Genomic DNA, 16,371 nt, shown 5'->3' with positions numbered 1-16,371 from the left:
TCCGCGGATGGATTGAAATGGCACAGCTGCACTACGAGTCTTTATGTCAGAATTGTTTAAGAATTCGCATTTTCAGGCTGATTTGTTTTACTTCTAGGATTGCACATTGAGGAATGATTTGTTTTTCCTGTATATTCACAAGAAGTAATGTAAGATAAACGGTTAGTAACAAATACTTGCGATTAGAAATAGGCCGCTTTGAGCCTCGGGTTTTCGTAGGAATTCCCACCGCCATGGAACTCTTGGCTCTGGCGCAGCCTGTGACAATTTGCAATCGGTAAGATATGCATTTTCTGTGCCTCGTTATTAGGTGACTACAGTAACTATCTAGGACTCTCTGTGGCATGTTTTTACGTTGTATTGTATTTAGTTGACCAACTTAATAAGTCTTTTAGCATCTGAGTCAGATTTGAGTAATCTTATCACTTGTAAATAGCTCACTATTGGTTTGTGTGCTTGCTAGGTTCAGGTTCAGGTTACTATTAGCTGGCTTACGTTAGCTAGTTTGCAACGTATCTTGCAGAGTAGATAATTGTTTGTATTTGCTTGCAAATAGCAATTCAAGAGTTTAGCCACATAAACTATAAAACGTCTACAGCTCGACAGTGTTATTTGTATTAAAGTAAGAGCAAGCACCTTGCTACGTGTAACAGGGGCTAACGTTAATTATGTAAACCATGTTAGCTATCGATAGCGTGCTGTAATGTTTACGTGTTTGGCTTACTTTTTTTCTCCCTAGCTAGCCAGATGTATTAATATTAAGGACAATTTGCTGTCCTGTCTAGCTTGCATCCTGGTCACTTGCAAATTTAGTGGCTGAAGTGTTTATTTTCTGCAAGTTTGGGAGAAAGCTTAAAGGGCTAACGTTAGGACAACACTAGCTATTTAGCCAGCTATTCAAGCCAGTTTGTAACGTTAGCTGGCAGGCTATTAGAACTAAATCTAGCACTGCTAGCTAGTTCTAGCTTACTGCATACTTAATTTGCATTGAAATAATATGGCCAGTGCTAGAACTAGGCAGTTAGTTCTCAACTTTCACGTTCAAGTCGGCTAACATTTAGTGTTAGCATGTTATGTAGCTGGAGCCCACCAAGGATTCACTAGCTTGCAAGATAGCACCATGTTATTTATGCAAAACAAACAACAGACGAATATTCTGAGCCCATTTATGAAGCTACTCAGTGTAACTTCAGCCAAGGTTAACAAAATTACTCGTCATGCACTTTGCTCTAAACACATCAAACCTTATTGATACTCTTGCAACTAAGTTATGGCTTTTAGAGTTAGCATAAGTTACAGCTACAGCGTGTAAAGCTTGGAGTATTTTGACAGTTAGCAAGCGAGGTGCGGGTTGACAGATAAACCTCCCTTTAGTTTGCCTGGGATTATTCTCACGCGTACCTTATTGCTTATTAATTTGGAGTTATTGCGTTTTAAGCATTGCATCATTTTACTGCGAGGCCTTAAACACTAACGTTAACGTTACTGTGCTATGTTACTGTAGCATACCGCCTTGTTTTTGAATTTACTGACGCACCACCCGATGACTGATCGTCTCCCAGATAGTTAAAAATGTAGTTGGCCAGCTAAATTACTACACTGTGCCTTATGCAAGTGGAAATTAGATATGAGAACGTAGTCTGCAATTTGGCGTTCTCCATGAGCTATGTTTTGTCTAGAGTTGACTGATTTAACGTTGAGAGCATCACTCAGACCCGTTATCTCAAACAATACCCTTATCACACATCAGCGCGCAATGGGTCTAATAGCAGTATAACGTTGTTTTCTGTCGACATTTTTCATTTGCCATAATATGATGGGTTTTCTTCATCAGAGCTCAGTGTAGTAATGTGTAGACTGTATACTTATATATAAAGGTATTCTAACATGTGCTCATTTACTATCTGTCACAGGTGTCACATCATTGTTAACACAGTGCCTCAGGTGTGAGTCCTGAATTTCTCTTTGACGTCTCAGGTCATCAGCTGGAGGAAGTCCACTGCTGCCACAAAATCTTCAGAATCCTGCTCGGTGACCTGCTAATTGTGCATTTGCACAAATCCAGAACTCGCAGTTCAGTTTGCTTTGAGATTACAGCAGTCTGTGAACAGAACACCAGAATATTATCCACGGAGTCAGCATGGCTTCAGTTCCTGTATACTGCTTGTGCCGACTTCCCTATGATGTAACACGCTTCATGATTGAGTGTGATGTTTGTCAAGACTGGTTCCATGGAAGGTGAGCTCAACTGACATTTCCAGGAGATTCATAAATTAACTGTGGACCTATTGATTTGCTTATGGAGCAAAATGTTTTAAAAACTTTTTTTTTTCTCTTTTTCATTTATTTTCCAGTTGTGTTGGTGTAGAGGAGGACAAGGCTGCAGAGATTGACCTCTATCATTGTCCCAATTGTCAGGTTTCACATGGCCCCTCTGTCAGTAAGTATCAGTAATACATGTCTCTTTTATATTACGTTTAAACCATTTATGCCACAACTGTTTTGTTACTTTCTGATCTCCTATAGATCTTGACCTTGCCTTTTGATTTCTCATCTGACTGCTCTTCTGTGTCTGTTTTTGTAGTGCGTAAGCGACGTGGGGCTCACAAGTCAGATGTAGGCGGTGGAGTGAGGGATCCAAGCCGACCAGTGAAGACTGGCAGCGCCCAGTTTGTGAGGGAGTTACGTAGCCGCACGTTCCCAAAGTAACAATCTTTTGTTGAAAGCATTGTTTCCCCCCATCTCACACCAACATTATCATGTCGATTCTGTATTTATTTGGACTTCTATTATCTAGATTCTATTGGTTTCTCTAAATTCTTTTTTTTTTTTTTTACCAGTGAGCACTATTGTAGTGGCTGTCAGTTTTGACCTTGACTATTGTGACTCACAGATGAGTGCATGTGTGTTTGTTAGTGCGGACGAGATCCTCCTGAAGCCGACTGGGGCCCAGCTCACAGTGGAGTTTCTGGAGGAGCATTCCTTCAGTGTCCCTGTCATGGTCCTGAGGAGGGATGGCCTGGGCATGAGCCTGCCCCCATCATCTTTTGCTGTCAGTGATGTGGCGCACTACATTGGTAAAAAAACATCTCCCAATTTGAAAGTGGTAGTTTAAGGTGTTTTAACCAATGCATTATTAATACGGCTGTGTTTCATCATTTGAAGACGTTTCTGATGTAGATGAATACAGCCATGCTGTCACATTGAGAAACACTCAATTACAGCTAATCTGTAGAATTGAATACTTTCCAGTGGGACTTTGAGTTAAGGCCTTCAAAGCCTTAGAGCTCTATTTAAAAAAAAAACACACAGCGTCTTCTGGTGTGTTTTGTTAACAGGGAGAAACCTTAATTTTGATTCCAAGAATGTAGATTCAGGCTCCTTTTTAATGTTTGTTCCAGAAAAAGATTTTATTTTAAGACTGAATGATCGGGATTGTAAGAATATGTGTATTCGTCCCAAACCTCCACGGTATGGACATCAAGGTTCAATACATGATGCAATACAATATGCAAATATTGATACATTTAGTGCTCATACTCATTCCTATACTGATAGATAGAGTAAACTGGTTTAAAGGGTGTATGGTGTCTTATTTGACTGTCTAGCAATGGAAAAATGTTTCACTGACCGAGTCAGGTAGGGTCTCAAGAGAGGTATTGCATTTTTTTCTTTCTTTTTCTGTTGTACTGAATTTGTACCAAACTATTTTGTCCAAACTGTAGTATGAACCAGAGCCATAGAAAGAGAGAGTTGCGACACTCTCTGATGACCCCGCCACGCAATCAAAATTCCAAAAAAACCTGTGCTGTATGCTGTATCGCAGGAGGGTGGGATGTATTTCTGGATACTGGAGGGCGTAATCTAGTAACTCATTGACTACTGACCAAGTGATTGGTCGTTTTCAGTTCCAAAACTTCCATAATCAGGAAACTGACATGGAAAAGCGCTGCCATTTTTTTCCACGGTCTCTTATGGGAGTGTCGCCTCTCTGTTTTCTCTACCACTGGTATGACCCAAACCATGGCTTTTCTGTACCGTTACTCTCCTAGTTAAAATAAAGTCATACAGAACAAAATAGTAAATCACAACACTCCCAAAGAATGGAACATAACAGTCCATATGTAGCTGTCAGAAAGTTTAGAAGAAGAGGATCTGTAGTCATACTGTAGTTTTAAACTTGTCCTACATTCATAGTTTCACATATTTTTTTTGTGTTTTGTGGGAAAAACCCCTTGAGTTGTGGTTCATGCTTCATTTTGGTGTGTTTACAGGTGGTGACAAGGAGATTGATGTGATTGATGTTTGCCGCCAAGCTGACCTAAAGATGAGACTTGGGGATTTTGTTGAGTACTACAACAGCCCCAACAGAGACCGAGTGCTCAATGTGATCAGCCTTGAGTTCTCAGAAACCAAGTATGTTCATATGTCTCTTTCTTATCAGTTCATTTGTTTTATTTATTTATTTTGCTCCTGTATATTAGCATTCGGCTTGTTTTTTTGTAGCTGCATTGTAAGATCCACCAACTGTTGATGTTTTACTTGCTCTTAGATCTGTAATTTATAATGTGTCTCAAATGTTCTCCTTAAGGTTGTCTAACCTGGTAGAAACCCCAAAGATAGTAAGGAAGTTGTCGTGGGTGGAAAACTTGTGGCCTGAAGAGTCTGTGTTTGAAAGGCCCAACGTGCAGAAGTACTGCTTGATGGGTGTGAAGGACAGCTACACAGACTTCCACATTGACTTTGGAGGAACCTCTGTGTGGTATCATGTTCTACGAGTGAGTAACCCAGCTGTATGAACCCCCCCCCCCCAAAAAAAAAATATGCTCAACTAAGTAGTAGGGCTGTGTATTGTCAAGAATCTGGCAATACGATGCGCATCACGATACATTACGATTCTATGTATTGCGATATATTTCAATACTGGGTGAAAGGCGATATATTGCAATTTTTAAGTCTAAGATTAGAAAGATATAAAAATATTTACATATTATAAAGAAGACATACGCATATAAGATACAAAATGTAAGTAATAGCTTTAGACAAACAATTCAGTATACTGTACAGTACAGTTCTGCCTATGTCAATAACGAAGTATTGTGCTTGCATGTTAACATTAATAAATAAAAAAAATATATTATGTTTTTGAAAATCGGTACAGTATTGCCGAATAAAATATTGTGATATTCAAAACTATCAATATTTTCTTACACCCCTACAATGCAGTGGCAAACTATAAAGAGGCAGTCAAATATACTGTGATGGAATTCTTTGAAAAATGTTTCTGTCAGGGTGAGAAGATCTTCTACCTAATCCGTCCCACCCCTGCCAACCTGGCCCTGTTTGAGCGCTGGAGCTCGTCGTCCAATCAGAATGAGATGTTCTTTGGCGATCAGGTGGACATGTGCTACAGGTGCTCTGTCAAGCAAGGAAACACGCTCTTCATTCCAACAGGTACCGAGATGTCTGGTGATACTTAATAGTGACAGTAGATGTTGAGTTGTCCCATGCTTGGAATAAATGTTGAGTCATTTTCTTTAATGAAACAGAAAATATAGGGATGCTTCACACACTGCTTTTTCCATTACTTCCTCTTCAGGATGGATCCATTCTGTTCTCACACCTGTTGACTGCCTTGCTTTTGGGGGCAATTTCCTTCACAGCCTCAACATTGACATGCAGCTTCGGTAGGTTCAGTTCTTGACATGATTAAGTTGACTTAATTTCATTCATTGATGTTTCTATTTTAATGTGGTTTCACATACTCATTTGTAGTGCGTACGAAATTGAAAAAAGGCTGAGCACTGCAGACCTGTTCAGATTCCCCAATTTTGAGACCGTTTGCTGGTATGTTGGCAAACATCTTCTGGATACATTCAGAGGTGAGTCTTTATTTTGGATTTCTGAGCATTTTATATGTTGTGTGTACAGCTTATGGATTGTTTTAACTGTTACAAGTAAGTCCTCTATGCCTGCAATCTCATAATGCACATTAAAAGCATTGCCATTATGGTACACATGTTCTCTGTAGGTTTGAGAGAGAACAGACGTCATCCTGCCAGTTATCTGGTCCATGGAGCCAAATCTTTGAATAACGCCTTCCGGACCTGGACACGTAAAGAGGTAGTGTGTCTTGCAAACACACATAACATATTAACTCATTGAATGCCAAGCTGTTTTCGGAAGCTTTGTCCTAGAGTGCCAGCAATCTAGACCATTGTTGATGATTTTTGTACAGCCACAGCATATTCTGTGTTATAGCTATGAACACATACAATGGCTCGTTTAAAAGGTGAGACTTTAAGCTCTCAGTGGGTGCAAACCGTGTATTTCTACACGCCTCTGTTCCTGAGCAATCCCAAGCTAAACAGTGGCTAGTGTTCATCAAAATCACTGTTTTTTTCTAGAAATGGAGATATAACGTCTTTCATGAAATATGAAGTGTTGCCTGTAAACTTTCCGGGAAGTGATCAGCGAGACCTGGTGAGACTGCCACCTAGTGATAGACCCACGAAAATGGCCTGGTTTTGACCTGACGTGCATGCGTCACTGATTCGACCCAAAGCGGCAACCGAGTTATGATAAAATGTCCAGATAAAATCTCCAGATTGTGCGTTTTCATGAGTTTTCGATCGTCATATATTTAATTTCCATTCATCACAGAGTTCCCAAAATCACATATAAGGTGTGTTAGAGTGTCTAGTTTAGTAATTAAAAAAAAAAGCTAAAAACGTAATATTACATTTTTGGCACTCAATGAGTTAAAACATATGGATATATTTAATAAAGTACATGTGAGGTTGACTTGACCCAGCGAGAAGCAAGATTACTGACTCAGGGATGTTTGTTTCTTTTCAGTCACTGACTGAACATGAAGATGAAATCCCAGAGACCATAAAAACGCAGCAGCTGGTTAAAGACTTGGCAAAAGAGATTCGACTGGTTGAGGTGAGTGAGTACTGAGTGGTATCAGTTTCAGCTGATAGACATATACAAAACATGTTTGAACACATGATTGAGGTGGGTTGGTTACAAGAAGATATCAAGACTGAACAGGTCAGCTGTGATAAGCAAAATCGGTTATATACAGTATTTCAAGAGTGGAATTGTTAGTTATTAGGTGTGGCAGAGCAGGGATATATTACAAAATGCACAGACAGTGGTGCCCTGCATTATGTAATTTTCACAAGTGCAGAGCCTAATTCTCTGCTTGACACTTGACAGAAAGGTTGAGGAGTGGAAGTCAATGGTCCTATTATCTATTAGCAGAAGTTTTGTTATGCACTTGTAGTATGTGTTGTCTGAGTACCAGCATGTTTTGGTCTGTGTCTTTGCCTTTGTAGGATATCTTCCAGCAAAACCTGGGTCGTGGTGGAGTCCCGTATCCTGGCCCACCGGGTTTCCAGACACCTCACCCCAAAGCCCAGGTATCCTCCCCTCCGAACTCGGGGCGCCCCCCAGGTAAGAAGAGAGGTCCTAAACCCAAAGACATGCCCATGGGAGGAGGCGTGAGTTCCCCAAGTCCCAAGAAGAAGAGCCTGAAGAAGGAGATCAAGACGGAGGCAGGAGAGCTGGACCTTCTGGAGATTCACACCAAACACACGCTCAAGAAGTTTCAACCCGGAAATAAAGCCAAGAGCAAGAACAAGGTCAGGCTCTACCGTTAGTGTTCCGTCTGCCCTGTTAGTGTTCTGTCTGCCCTGTTAGTGTTCCGTCTGCCCTGTTAGTGTTCCGTCTGCCCTGTAGTCACAAAATAGGCTAGTTACTACAGTCATTTGCTGCAGATATCATGCTTCTGCTTGAGATTAGTACCGCCAAGTGCCATTTTACACCCACAGACATTATGTAAGACAGTGGAGTTTTAAAATGACTTCTGTAGCCGTGAGACACAGTCGGCCTGTCTGTACTCAATTTTCATCAGATTTTCCTTTCTTTTATGTTGGTCCCTCCTGTCATTATACTGACGTTTACCCATGGCTCTATATATTTGTCATTCAGTTATATGTCCCTTTCTAGCAGACAATCCAACATATTTAGCAAAAGACAATGTAGCAAAGACCCTGATTATATTCAGATTGTATGTGCTTAGTGGAGTTGAGATTATTACTAAGGGATTTTCGAGACACATTGTACCAGGGAAAAGGTTAAGCAGTGTTGAAAAATTGCCTTATTCTTTATGGGGGAAATGTTAGGCCATACTAGAGAGCAGATCAAAGGTAAAAACATCCAACGGGGTTTGCCTAATGTATTTGGAAGGTTAACATTAACGTAGTCAGCTGACGATAAAAGGCTGTCTAGTCAAAACTGCAATGGGAGAGTATATATTAGCCTACCTGAGTGTCATCCAGGTGCACATGGAAGCTCTATCGGAGAGAGTGGTTGGCAGGGGTGTTTGAGATGTGGCGGGAACATTCGGTGAGAAAACACACTGAAGATGGATAGTTAAAGTTTTAAATTCCTCTGGATTTTACATTTGTGGATTATTCCCTGGGAGGAATTACTATAAAACAGCACAGATACTGTGCAAAAAGAGGACCAGCTCAAACTACTTTGTCACACACGACAGAAATAGATCAGTAGGAGGTAGGAGTAACTCTTCCATAACTCACTTCCCTTCTGAGACTCATTCACCATTTTCAAATATGTGGGGATAAATGGTTTAGTTTATGTTGTACTTGTTGATATTTTGATTTATGGACAATATACATTTCAATATGAATATTTTTGTATTAATTTAAACATTCACAATATATGATTTGAGATTCATAAAATGTTTGTCTTGATTGTCTAATGTAATAGCATAGCTGCAGCTGTGGAACACATTAATTCACAGCAAACACTGCCTGTGACTCCTAGGGTCAGGGATTTTGTTTTTGTTGCTTTGGCTCTTTGATTGGGCATTCAGGCGGCGCATGTGGTACAGAGGAGTGCTGTTACGGATCCTGGGTACAACATGCGGCGCTTTTACGACTGCTGCCAGCCAACTGCATTATCGTTGTGTCATGCGTCATGTTGTGTAGTGTTAAATAGGCTTGGTTGTTGATTGGCAACTGTGGGAAATACTTGCAGCACAAGGAACTTAACATGTCTCCTGTGCATATCTGAAATTACTGTATTCATGGTGTTTTGTTCATCTAACTGATTGACTCTCTGCAGTTGGAGCTGCCTTCAGCCTGTCTGGATGACTTTGAGGGCAAACTGAACAAGAGCAAGCTGAAGCTGGTGCTGACCAATGGCAAATTAGGGTAAATCACAGCTTCTGTGTCCATTGTGCTTATCCCTAGTTGTTACTCGTTTAGTGTCACCATGTCAGTCTTACTGCCATATCTCGTCCTCTTACGCGTTGGTTCTTATTTGGCACTTCCCTCTCGGTGTGTCACAGGAAGAAGGGAGGTCGAGGGGCGAGCTCGAACGGAGACAAGCGTGTCTCCCAGTTCCAGCCACTGCTGCCCAGCTCGGCTCTGTCCGACATGGACTCCGAGGACGAGCTGCAGATAGACGAGTCACCGCCCCCTCGTCGCAAAGCAACCCCCAACAAAAAGAAACTAGCGGGTGAGGTCCTACATCCTGTGTGTCCCAGAGGTGTTCTCGATGAAAGCTGCTCTTGTACCTAAAATGTGATTGGATTTGGGAAAACCCATCACATGGTGAAATCAAAAATCCTTGATTATTACACCGTTTCAACCCTCTCTGGTGAAATTTCACCAACTTAAAGATTCTGATGTTCTCATGTTGCTAGGATGGAATCAGAATTTTAAGTTGGTGAAAATTCACCATGTGATGGGTTTTCCTAGCCTAGAAATCTAGACGCACCCTAGCGGCAGCAAATTACATTTGCTGCCAGGGCTAGTCTAGCAACTCTCCATTGGCTTGTGAGCTCGAAAAATGAAAATTCTATTTGGCTTGAATTTGAAAACAAATAAGATGGATGTTGCTGTTGGCGAACAGTGTGACACGAGTTAAGCTTTTGTTAAGTTGGCAAAAGTTTGAACTAGCCAACTAGCTCCGATGGTGGGAAAGACAACGGATTATCCCGCCCCTCGGACTGAGCACTGCGAACGGTGAGTGCCCAGACCCTACATTTTAATGTGGGTCTGGCTCGCCAGGCTAGGGTTTTCCCTGATCCCATCACAAATGTCCAACCATCCAGAATCTTCCTTTCCCCATGAGCAGGTGTATATGTGCCCTCACAAATTTCTAACTTCCATTTTTTGTGTCTGAAGCTATTTTGTTGTTTTGCTTGCAAAGCATTCCAGTAGTTGAAAAAAAGAGGGGAAGCAAATTACAGCAGGGTCAGAAAGTCCAGTAGCCTATAACATATGTCTTTCCATCTTGCATGTAGGAGTAAAGAGTAATGTAATTAAATTCCCTGTGCTCAGAGAGTTGAAAAAGGTTTAGGAGATCCAATTGGAAACTTTAACCATTTTAGGGCACTTACCGGTACTTCTTATCGACTTAATGAAAAGTCTGTATGACAGACCATTTTAAGAAACAACTGTACCGAGACAGGAGTGAATAGGATTTCTGGACTAAGATGTGAAGGTTGTGGATGTCACAGTGGCCCACACATACATAAGATGTCACTGTACTCATTCAGCTGATAAATGCTAATAAACACAATAAATTGAAAGTACTGCATGGTACAGGTATTGTGTCTGAAATGCCTCACCCTCCATAATCACTCTCTTCTAGTCAGGAATAAACATGCAATCCTCTGAGAAGATATATTTGGAAAATATTCAATCTTTTGTTTTTTTACTTTCTGACTGTGCGGCAGCTGTGGGACTTCCCAGGAAACTCCCGCGGGCTAAGCCTTGCTCAGACCCTCATCGTGTGCGTGAGCCAGGGGAGGTGGACTTCGATATCGAGGTTAGTCTGATGCCAGTCCTCCCCTCTCATTTTGTTCTAACCGTGTCTGCCAGCTGTGGGATATTGCCAGGGTTTGTTTATCTTTGTGACATACTCCTAATGATAACAACTGTCTGTAGGAGGACTACACCACGGATGAGGAGACTCTAACAATGCAGGCAATGAAGGGTGGAGCTGGGGGGATCCTGGACCTACTCAAGGCCAGCAAACAGGTGGCTGGCCTGGACTCTGCTCTCAGGTACTCTAGCTAATCATACGGCCCCATCAATATTCACAGTAACCACACTCAGTGTCTAACATCACAGTAATGATTACATTAATACAGTAATTATAGTTAAAGTGTTTTTTTCAGCAATAATAAAATGTCGTTTTTTCACTGAAAGTTTAAGAAATATCTGGAGTTGTACATACAAGGGCATGTACGATGTCTGCTAAATGAAACTCCTGTTTTTTTTTCTTTTTCTTTTCAAGTGAGGAGGCTCCTGCCTCTCCCAGCACAAGAGATGCCATTCAGGGCATGCTGTCCATGGCCAACCCTCCCTCCTCTTCCTCCTCCTCATCATCGTCATCCTCTCCTCTCTCTGTGTCCGGCGGAGCCGCCGAGGGAATGCTGAAGGAGAGGGGCCGGGCCACCTGGGTTGCGGGTCCCAAGAAGAGCGACAAGAAGGCTGTGGTCCAGCGGCCAGGGAAGCGCCCAATCAAGCGCCCGGCCCGTCACCTCAGCGACGACGACAGCCCTGACGAGCAGGAGACTCTGGGGACCTGTTTTAAGGACTCCGAATATGGTGAGAGCTCTCAGCAAGAAGAACATGTGTGGACATGTTTAGAGGGAGGTCTGAATGTTCAAAACCTCCCTAACCTGTAGCAAATGTACCAACTTTTACATTTTACTGGTAATAATAAATGTCAGTGGGTGGTTTTACATTGTGCCTCAAACTGGTCTATCAGTGTACCCCTCCCTGGAGTCTGATGAGGAGGACCATGCCTCAAAAGCAAAGATGAAAAGGAAGAGGAATTGGGACGATTCGCCCTGGAGTCCAAAAGGTATTGTCCCTTAAAAAGATAAAATCCCTGTGCACTGGCTGTTTTCAGGTCCCAGATGCTGGTGATGTGCAGGAATAACAGGCTTTAAAAAATAGAGATCATCACCGCACACTGGTCAAATATAAGGAATTGTTTATAAGTAGCGAACGACGCATTTCATTGTGGGCTTCCTCAGGTTCACTCTCCCTTATTGTCCATTCGCTCTCCGGACCGTCCATTACTCGCTTCATCTCAGTGGACCAAATGTCTTCTGTTGACAATGGGGAAATACTGACTGTAAAGGGATGTTCCGCAGAGGTTTGTTGTTTTTCTTCTACTCCTGTGGTCTGTGCTAATGTGTGTCTTTGTGTGTGTGTCCATTTGCACAGCCCGTGTGACCCCAACACTGCCCAAGCAGGAGAGGCCGGTTCGAGAGGGAGTGAGGGTGGCGTCTGTGGAGACCGGTTTGGCGGCTGCTGCTGCCAAGCTGGCACAACAGGTGAGGAAGGTGACCAGCATGGTCACCACCCTGAGACTGAACTACAGGACAAATAAACCATCCTTAAAGTGGTCTAACCACTCAGCGTTTTTTTATTTTATTTTCCTCTCCCTCCCTACAGGAGCATCAGAAGACCACCAAGCGGAAATACACCAAAAAGCGCCCGTCTGCCCCACCGCCACCTCTGCCCCAGGCCGAGCTGGCTCCCCCGTCGCCCCTGATGCCCAGTGAGCCCCCGCCCGAGGCCGTGCAAGAGGAGCGCAGGCTAGAGGCGTACTCGGCCAGCCTCCTGGACCACGAGTACACGGCGGGACCTGGCCCCTTTGGCCCCGGGGGGCCGAGAGGAAGTGCCGCCATGGCGCCGGGAGTCTTCCTCACGTCCAGAAGGCCCTCACTGTCTCCACAGAACAGCAGCAGCTACTCACCCTCTGCCCCATCCCCGGCTGGCCAGACCAGCCCTGGGGCTTCTGGAGGAGGACAAGGTTAGGAGTGGACTGGAACGAACGAACGAACGAACGAACACACACACACACACACACACACACACACACACACACACACACACACACACACACACACACACACACACACACACACACACACAGTATACGTTTAACATTGTGACATTTTTTTGTCTTTACAAACATTATTTAAACATTATTGTGTCCTCTACTTACAGGGAAGCGTCCAAAGAAAGGACTTGCCACGGCCAAGCAGCGGCTTGGGAAAATCCTGAAAATCCATCGGAACGGCAAGCTGCTCCTGTGAGAGGGGAAGCTGCCACAGGAGATGGAACCAGACAGTGGAAGATGGGAGGCTGAGAGGATAAGAGAGGAGAGAGAGAGAGAGAGACAGGAAAGGACAAAAGGAGGACGGGCAGATTTAAAACAGGAGGATGGAGCGAAGCAGTGATGCCCAGTTCCACTTCAGCTGTGGTGAACAAAAAAACAGAAATGTACATTATTTTGCCTGAAAGAGGCTGTGACCGTAAACGGTTGGGAGAGGAGACTGCAAGCTGAGCAGAGCGTCGCTGGTATGAAGCATGAGACTGAGTGACTGATGTCCCGTATTTGTACATTTCTATGTCATCCATGACTCATTCCTCAAATCTTTCAGTGCTCACATTTTTATCATAAGCAACATCCCATTGGTTTTTGATAAGGGGGATTGGGGGGGTGTATTTAAGATAGGTTAGGTGTCAGATGAGTTCAATTCTCTATCATGACTTGAGTGAGTTCATATGTAGAAAAGCTTTTATGTAATGATTTTATATCTTTTGAGGATGCATGATTCAACTCTGAATTGTGTGTGTGTGTGTGTGTGTGTGTGTGTGTGTGTGTGTGTGTGTGTGTGTGTGTGTGTGTGTGTGTGTGTGTGTGTGTGTGTGTGTGTGTGTGTGTGTGTGTGTGTGTGTGTGTGTGTGTGTGTGTGTGTGTGTGTGTGTGTGTGTGTGTGTGTTTGCGCACCGTGTGTGTGTGTGTGTGTGTGTGTGTGTGTGTGTGTGTGTGTGTGTGTGTGTGTGTGTGTGTGTGTGTGTGTGTGTGTTTGCGCACCTTGTGTGTGTGTGTGTGTGGAGCTAAAGCAAAAGGCTTACATCTAGCCTCTTTTGAGTTCTGTGTTTTTATATGTGGAACAGTTACAGCACACATAAGATAAGGGATTTCAGTGCTAACAAGGGAAATAACCATCACTGTTTCAAAATAAGAGACTGTTTTCCTTATAAAGGAAAAACTGTTCTAATCTAGCCCTGATCCCTTCTAACCTACCCCACCCCATCCCAACCCCACTCCACTCCTGCAAATGTTTGTATAATAACATTTTTGTATAGCATTATCATTGCAGTGACCTAGTCTGTGTGAAATGTATGTTTTTTTTTTTACTTTACATGTGTACACATGCCCTCCCTCCATATGAATCCCCTCTACTCATCTTTTTAGTGATTATGCTTGTCTGAATTCTGTTGTATTATAATGTTACAAGTGTTTGTTTCAAGAGCTCCCTCTTAGACCCAAGTAACTGTAGATATCCAAACCCTGTGTACTTAATCCGCTTGGCCAGCTTGTTTATTAATGTTGCAATGCAGTCTCTTAAAACTCATTTAAGAATGTGTGTGTTTCTAGGTGTCTATATTTTTTTAGTTGTCCAGTCACCCAGGATAGGCAGTAGGATGCCCTTATGCGAGGAGACTGGCTTTAGATCTGTCCTGTCTGCCTTCATGAAATTGTGTAGTCCACAAAAGCTTGATAAACTGTACTGACGAACAAGTAAATAAAGGAGATGTTCTTCAGGTTAGGAATGGCAATGTTTTTAGATGGAGAACATTAATGGTTAAGCTTAGGAGAGTTCATAAATGTCATTGTATATAATTGTTGTAATTTTATTTTCATAGTTTTAAACAAATCTTTGTTGCATCACAAACCTTCTTGATAACATGACTTCTGTAAAAAAAAAATACATAATTGGTTGGGAAATGTAAGAAATAGTTGTTTAGTTGTTATTATTTGTATGTGGTAATTATTATTTTTAGTTGGTCTTGTTTATTGGTAATATTGTAACAATGAAGTTAATGTATTCAAAAGCGCAGTCCTTTGCTACTGTTCATTTTGCTATCTTTTCTTTTAGTAATTAATATTAATAACTGTTGTCAAAATATTTGTTGGGTATTTTTTTAAAGATATTTGGTCCAGATGGCTTAGATATAACATTTTTAAACAAAGTAATTCATGATTTTTGCTGTACCATCATGCGTTGAATGAAATGCTTTCACGTTCACACAAAAAAGAGCTATCAAGATCTTTTTTGTAATTTGTTGAAGTCAAAAATCCCTTTCTCACATATACGAATGTAATGATGTCAATCACAAGCACCACTAAACATTCAAAAGTTCTACATTTTTTTCATTTGTAAGACCTATATTATTGTTCACTGTGTCCAGCGATAGACCTACAGTAGATTGAGTCTAGTTGGGGCCCTATTATTCAGTATGGCAAATTCAAGAGGTCATATTTGTCTCAGTTGGATGTTACCTTTCAGATGGTACTGGTGACTTCCATAAAGAAATTATTTTTTTGAGGTCAGCAAAAATGTATTATTAGTGCATCAGTTTTATTGTCAATATTTGTCAGTTTGTTGCTTTTCAGGCCTGTGAACCACTGTACTTATTGGTCTTTTAGAGACTTATGATACTTAAATTTAGAGTGTATGGTGGCATACATCTCCATTCTCAAGAAATGGTCATGATTGCTGAGTGAAATTCACATCAAGGATCACAAAATTGTATTCAACTCTCAGTTGCCCATACTACAGTGTAGCACAGTCATTTATTATCTACCAAAATGTTTTAAATGCCATGCTTTTCTTCGACGTTTTTCAATTTCTAAATAACTCCTTTCTTGATCATTTCTGTGCTCAAAGTTTTTTTTCTTTTGTTAATATAAATTAGTGTGGTTCACACAATTCCTCTCAGGGTTTATTTTGTATTGATTATGAATTTGTTGTTACTACATTAATGAGCACCTACAAATGTCACTCCGTTCACTCCAAATCTGCTTTTGCATATCATACTTAAAGAGTCCCATACATAAACCATCCCCTGTTTTTTGGAAGTTTAGAATGGATTTTTCAATTACACTCAATTAAAGCATATTTTTTAAAGTTACAGCATTGCTTCGGTTTCTTTTTTGAACAAAATAAGTACTGTGACACCCTCTGAATTCCTTCACATAAATGTAGTGTAGGAGTTTGAGGTCACGCTGTGTATGCATCTGTAGACACTTAAAGGAGAATTCTGACCATTTTTCACATAGATCTCTGTTTCTCAAGGTCATCGAGTACTGTCGGTAGGAAAAAATCAGTGCTACCTAGCTGGAGTTGCTGCCGCTAACAGCAAGAGCAGCCAGGCAGCTACATTGCTACACTCTGGGGATATAATCATTATCATGCCCCCAGAGTGTAGCACTGGAGCTTAGTTTTTTGTTTGG

The 16,371-nt window shown here is 41.8% G+C and overlaps 1 protein-coding gene across 3 annotated transcripts; it reads left to right on the top strand.

Moving 5' to 3' along the window:
* phf8 (PHD finger protein 8) lies at nt 1-16,030 on the top strand. 3 transcript variants are annotated; one of them, XM_076277475.1, is made up of 22 exons: nt 1-277; nt 1,978-2,238; nt 2,355-2,440; nt 2,585-2,705; nt 2,917-3,077; nt 4,275-4,416; nt 4,592-4,778; nt 5,292-5,454; nt 5,600-5,687; nt 5,776-5,882; nt 6,032-6,123; nt 6,859-6,948; nt 7,344-7,649; nt 9,157-9,245; nt 9,383-9,552; nt 10,778-10,869; nt 10,989-11,107; nt 11,341-11,654; nt 11,818-11,913; nt 12,282-12,391; nt 12,513-12,873; nt 13,071-16,030. In XM_076277475.1, exons 2-22 carry the CDS (start codon nt 2,141-2,143, stop codon nt 13,157-13,159), a joined length of 3,081 nt encoding a protein of 1,026 aa, XP_076133590.1. In that variant the 5' UTR covers nt 1-277; nt 1,978-2,140; the 3' UTR covers nt 13,160-16,030. The 3 variants fall into 3 exon arrangements, with proteins under 3 accessions (XP_076133590.1, XP_076133589.1, XP_076133591.1); XM_076277474.1 differs by having other exon boundaries at nt 1,914-2,238; XM_076277476.1 differs by lacking the exons at nt 11,818-11,913; nt 12,282-12,391; nt 12,513-12,873; nt 13,071-16,030 and having other exon boundaries at nt 1,914-2,238; nt 11,341-11,760.
* Nucleotides 16,031-16,371: the final 341 nt, after the last annotated feature.

Source organism: Alosa pseudoharengus, unplaced genomic scaffold, assembly GCF_046254945.1.
Source record: "Alosa pseudoharengus isolate Yale_2024_CS ecotype anadromous, Long Island Sound unplaced genomic scaffold, YU_APseudo_1.1 YU_APseudo_1.1_scf_9, whole genome shotgun sequence".
In the NCBI taxonomy this organism is placed as follows: Eukaryota; Metazoa; Chordata; class Actinopteri; order Clupeiformes; family Clupeidae; genus Alosa; species Alosa pseudoharengus.
This window is presented reverse-complemented; position numbering and strand designations above follow the sequence as displayed.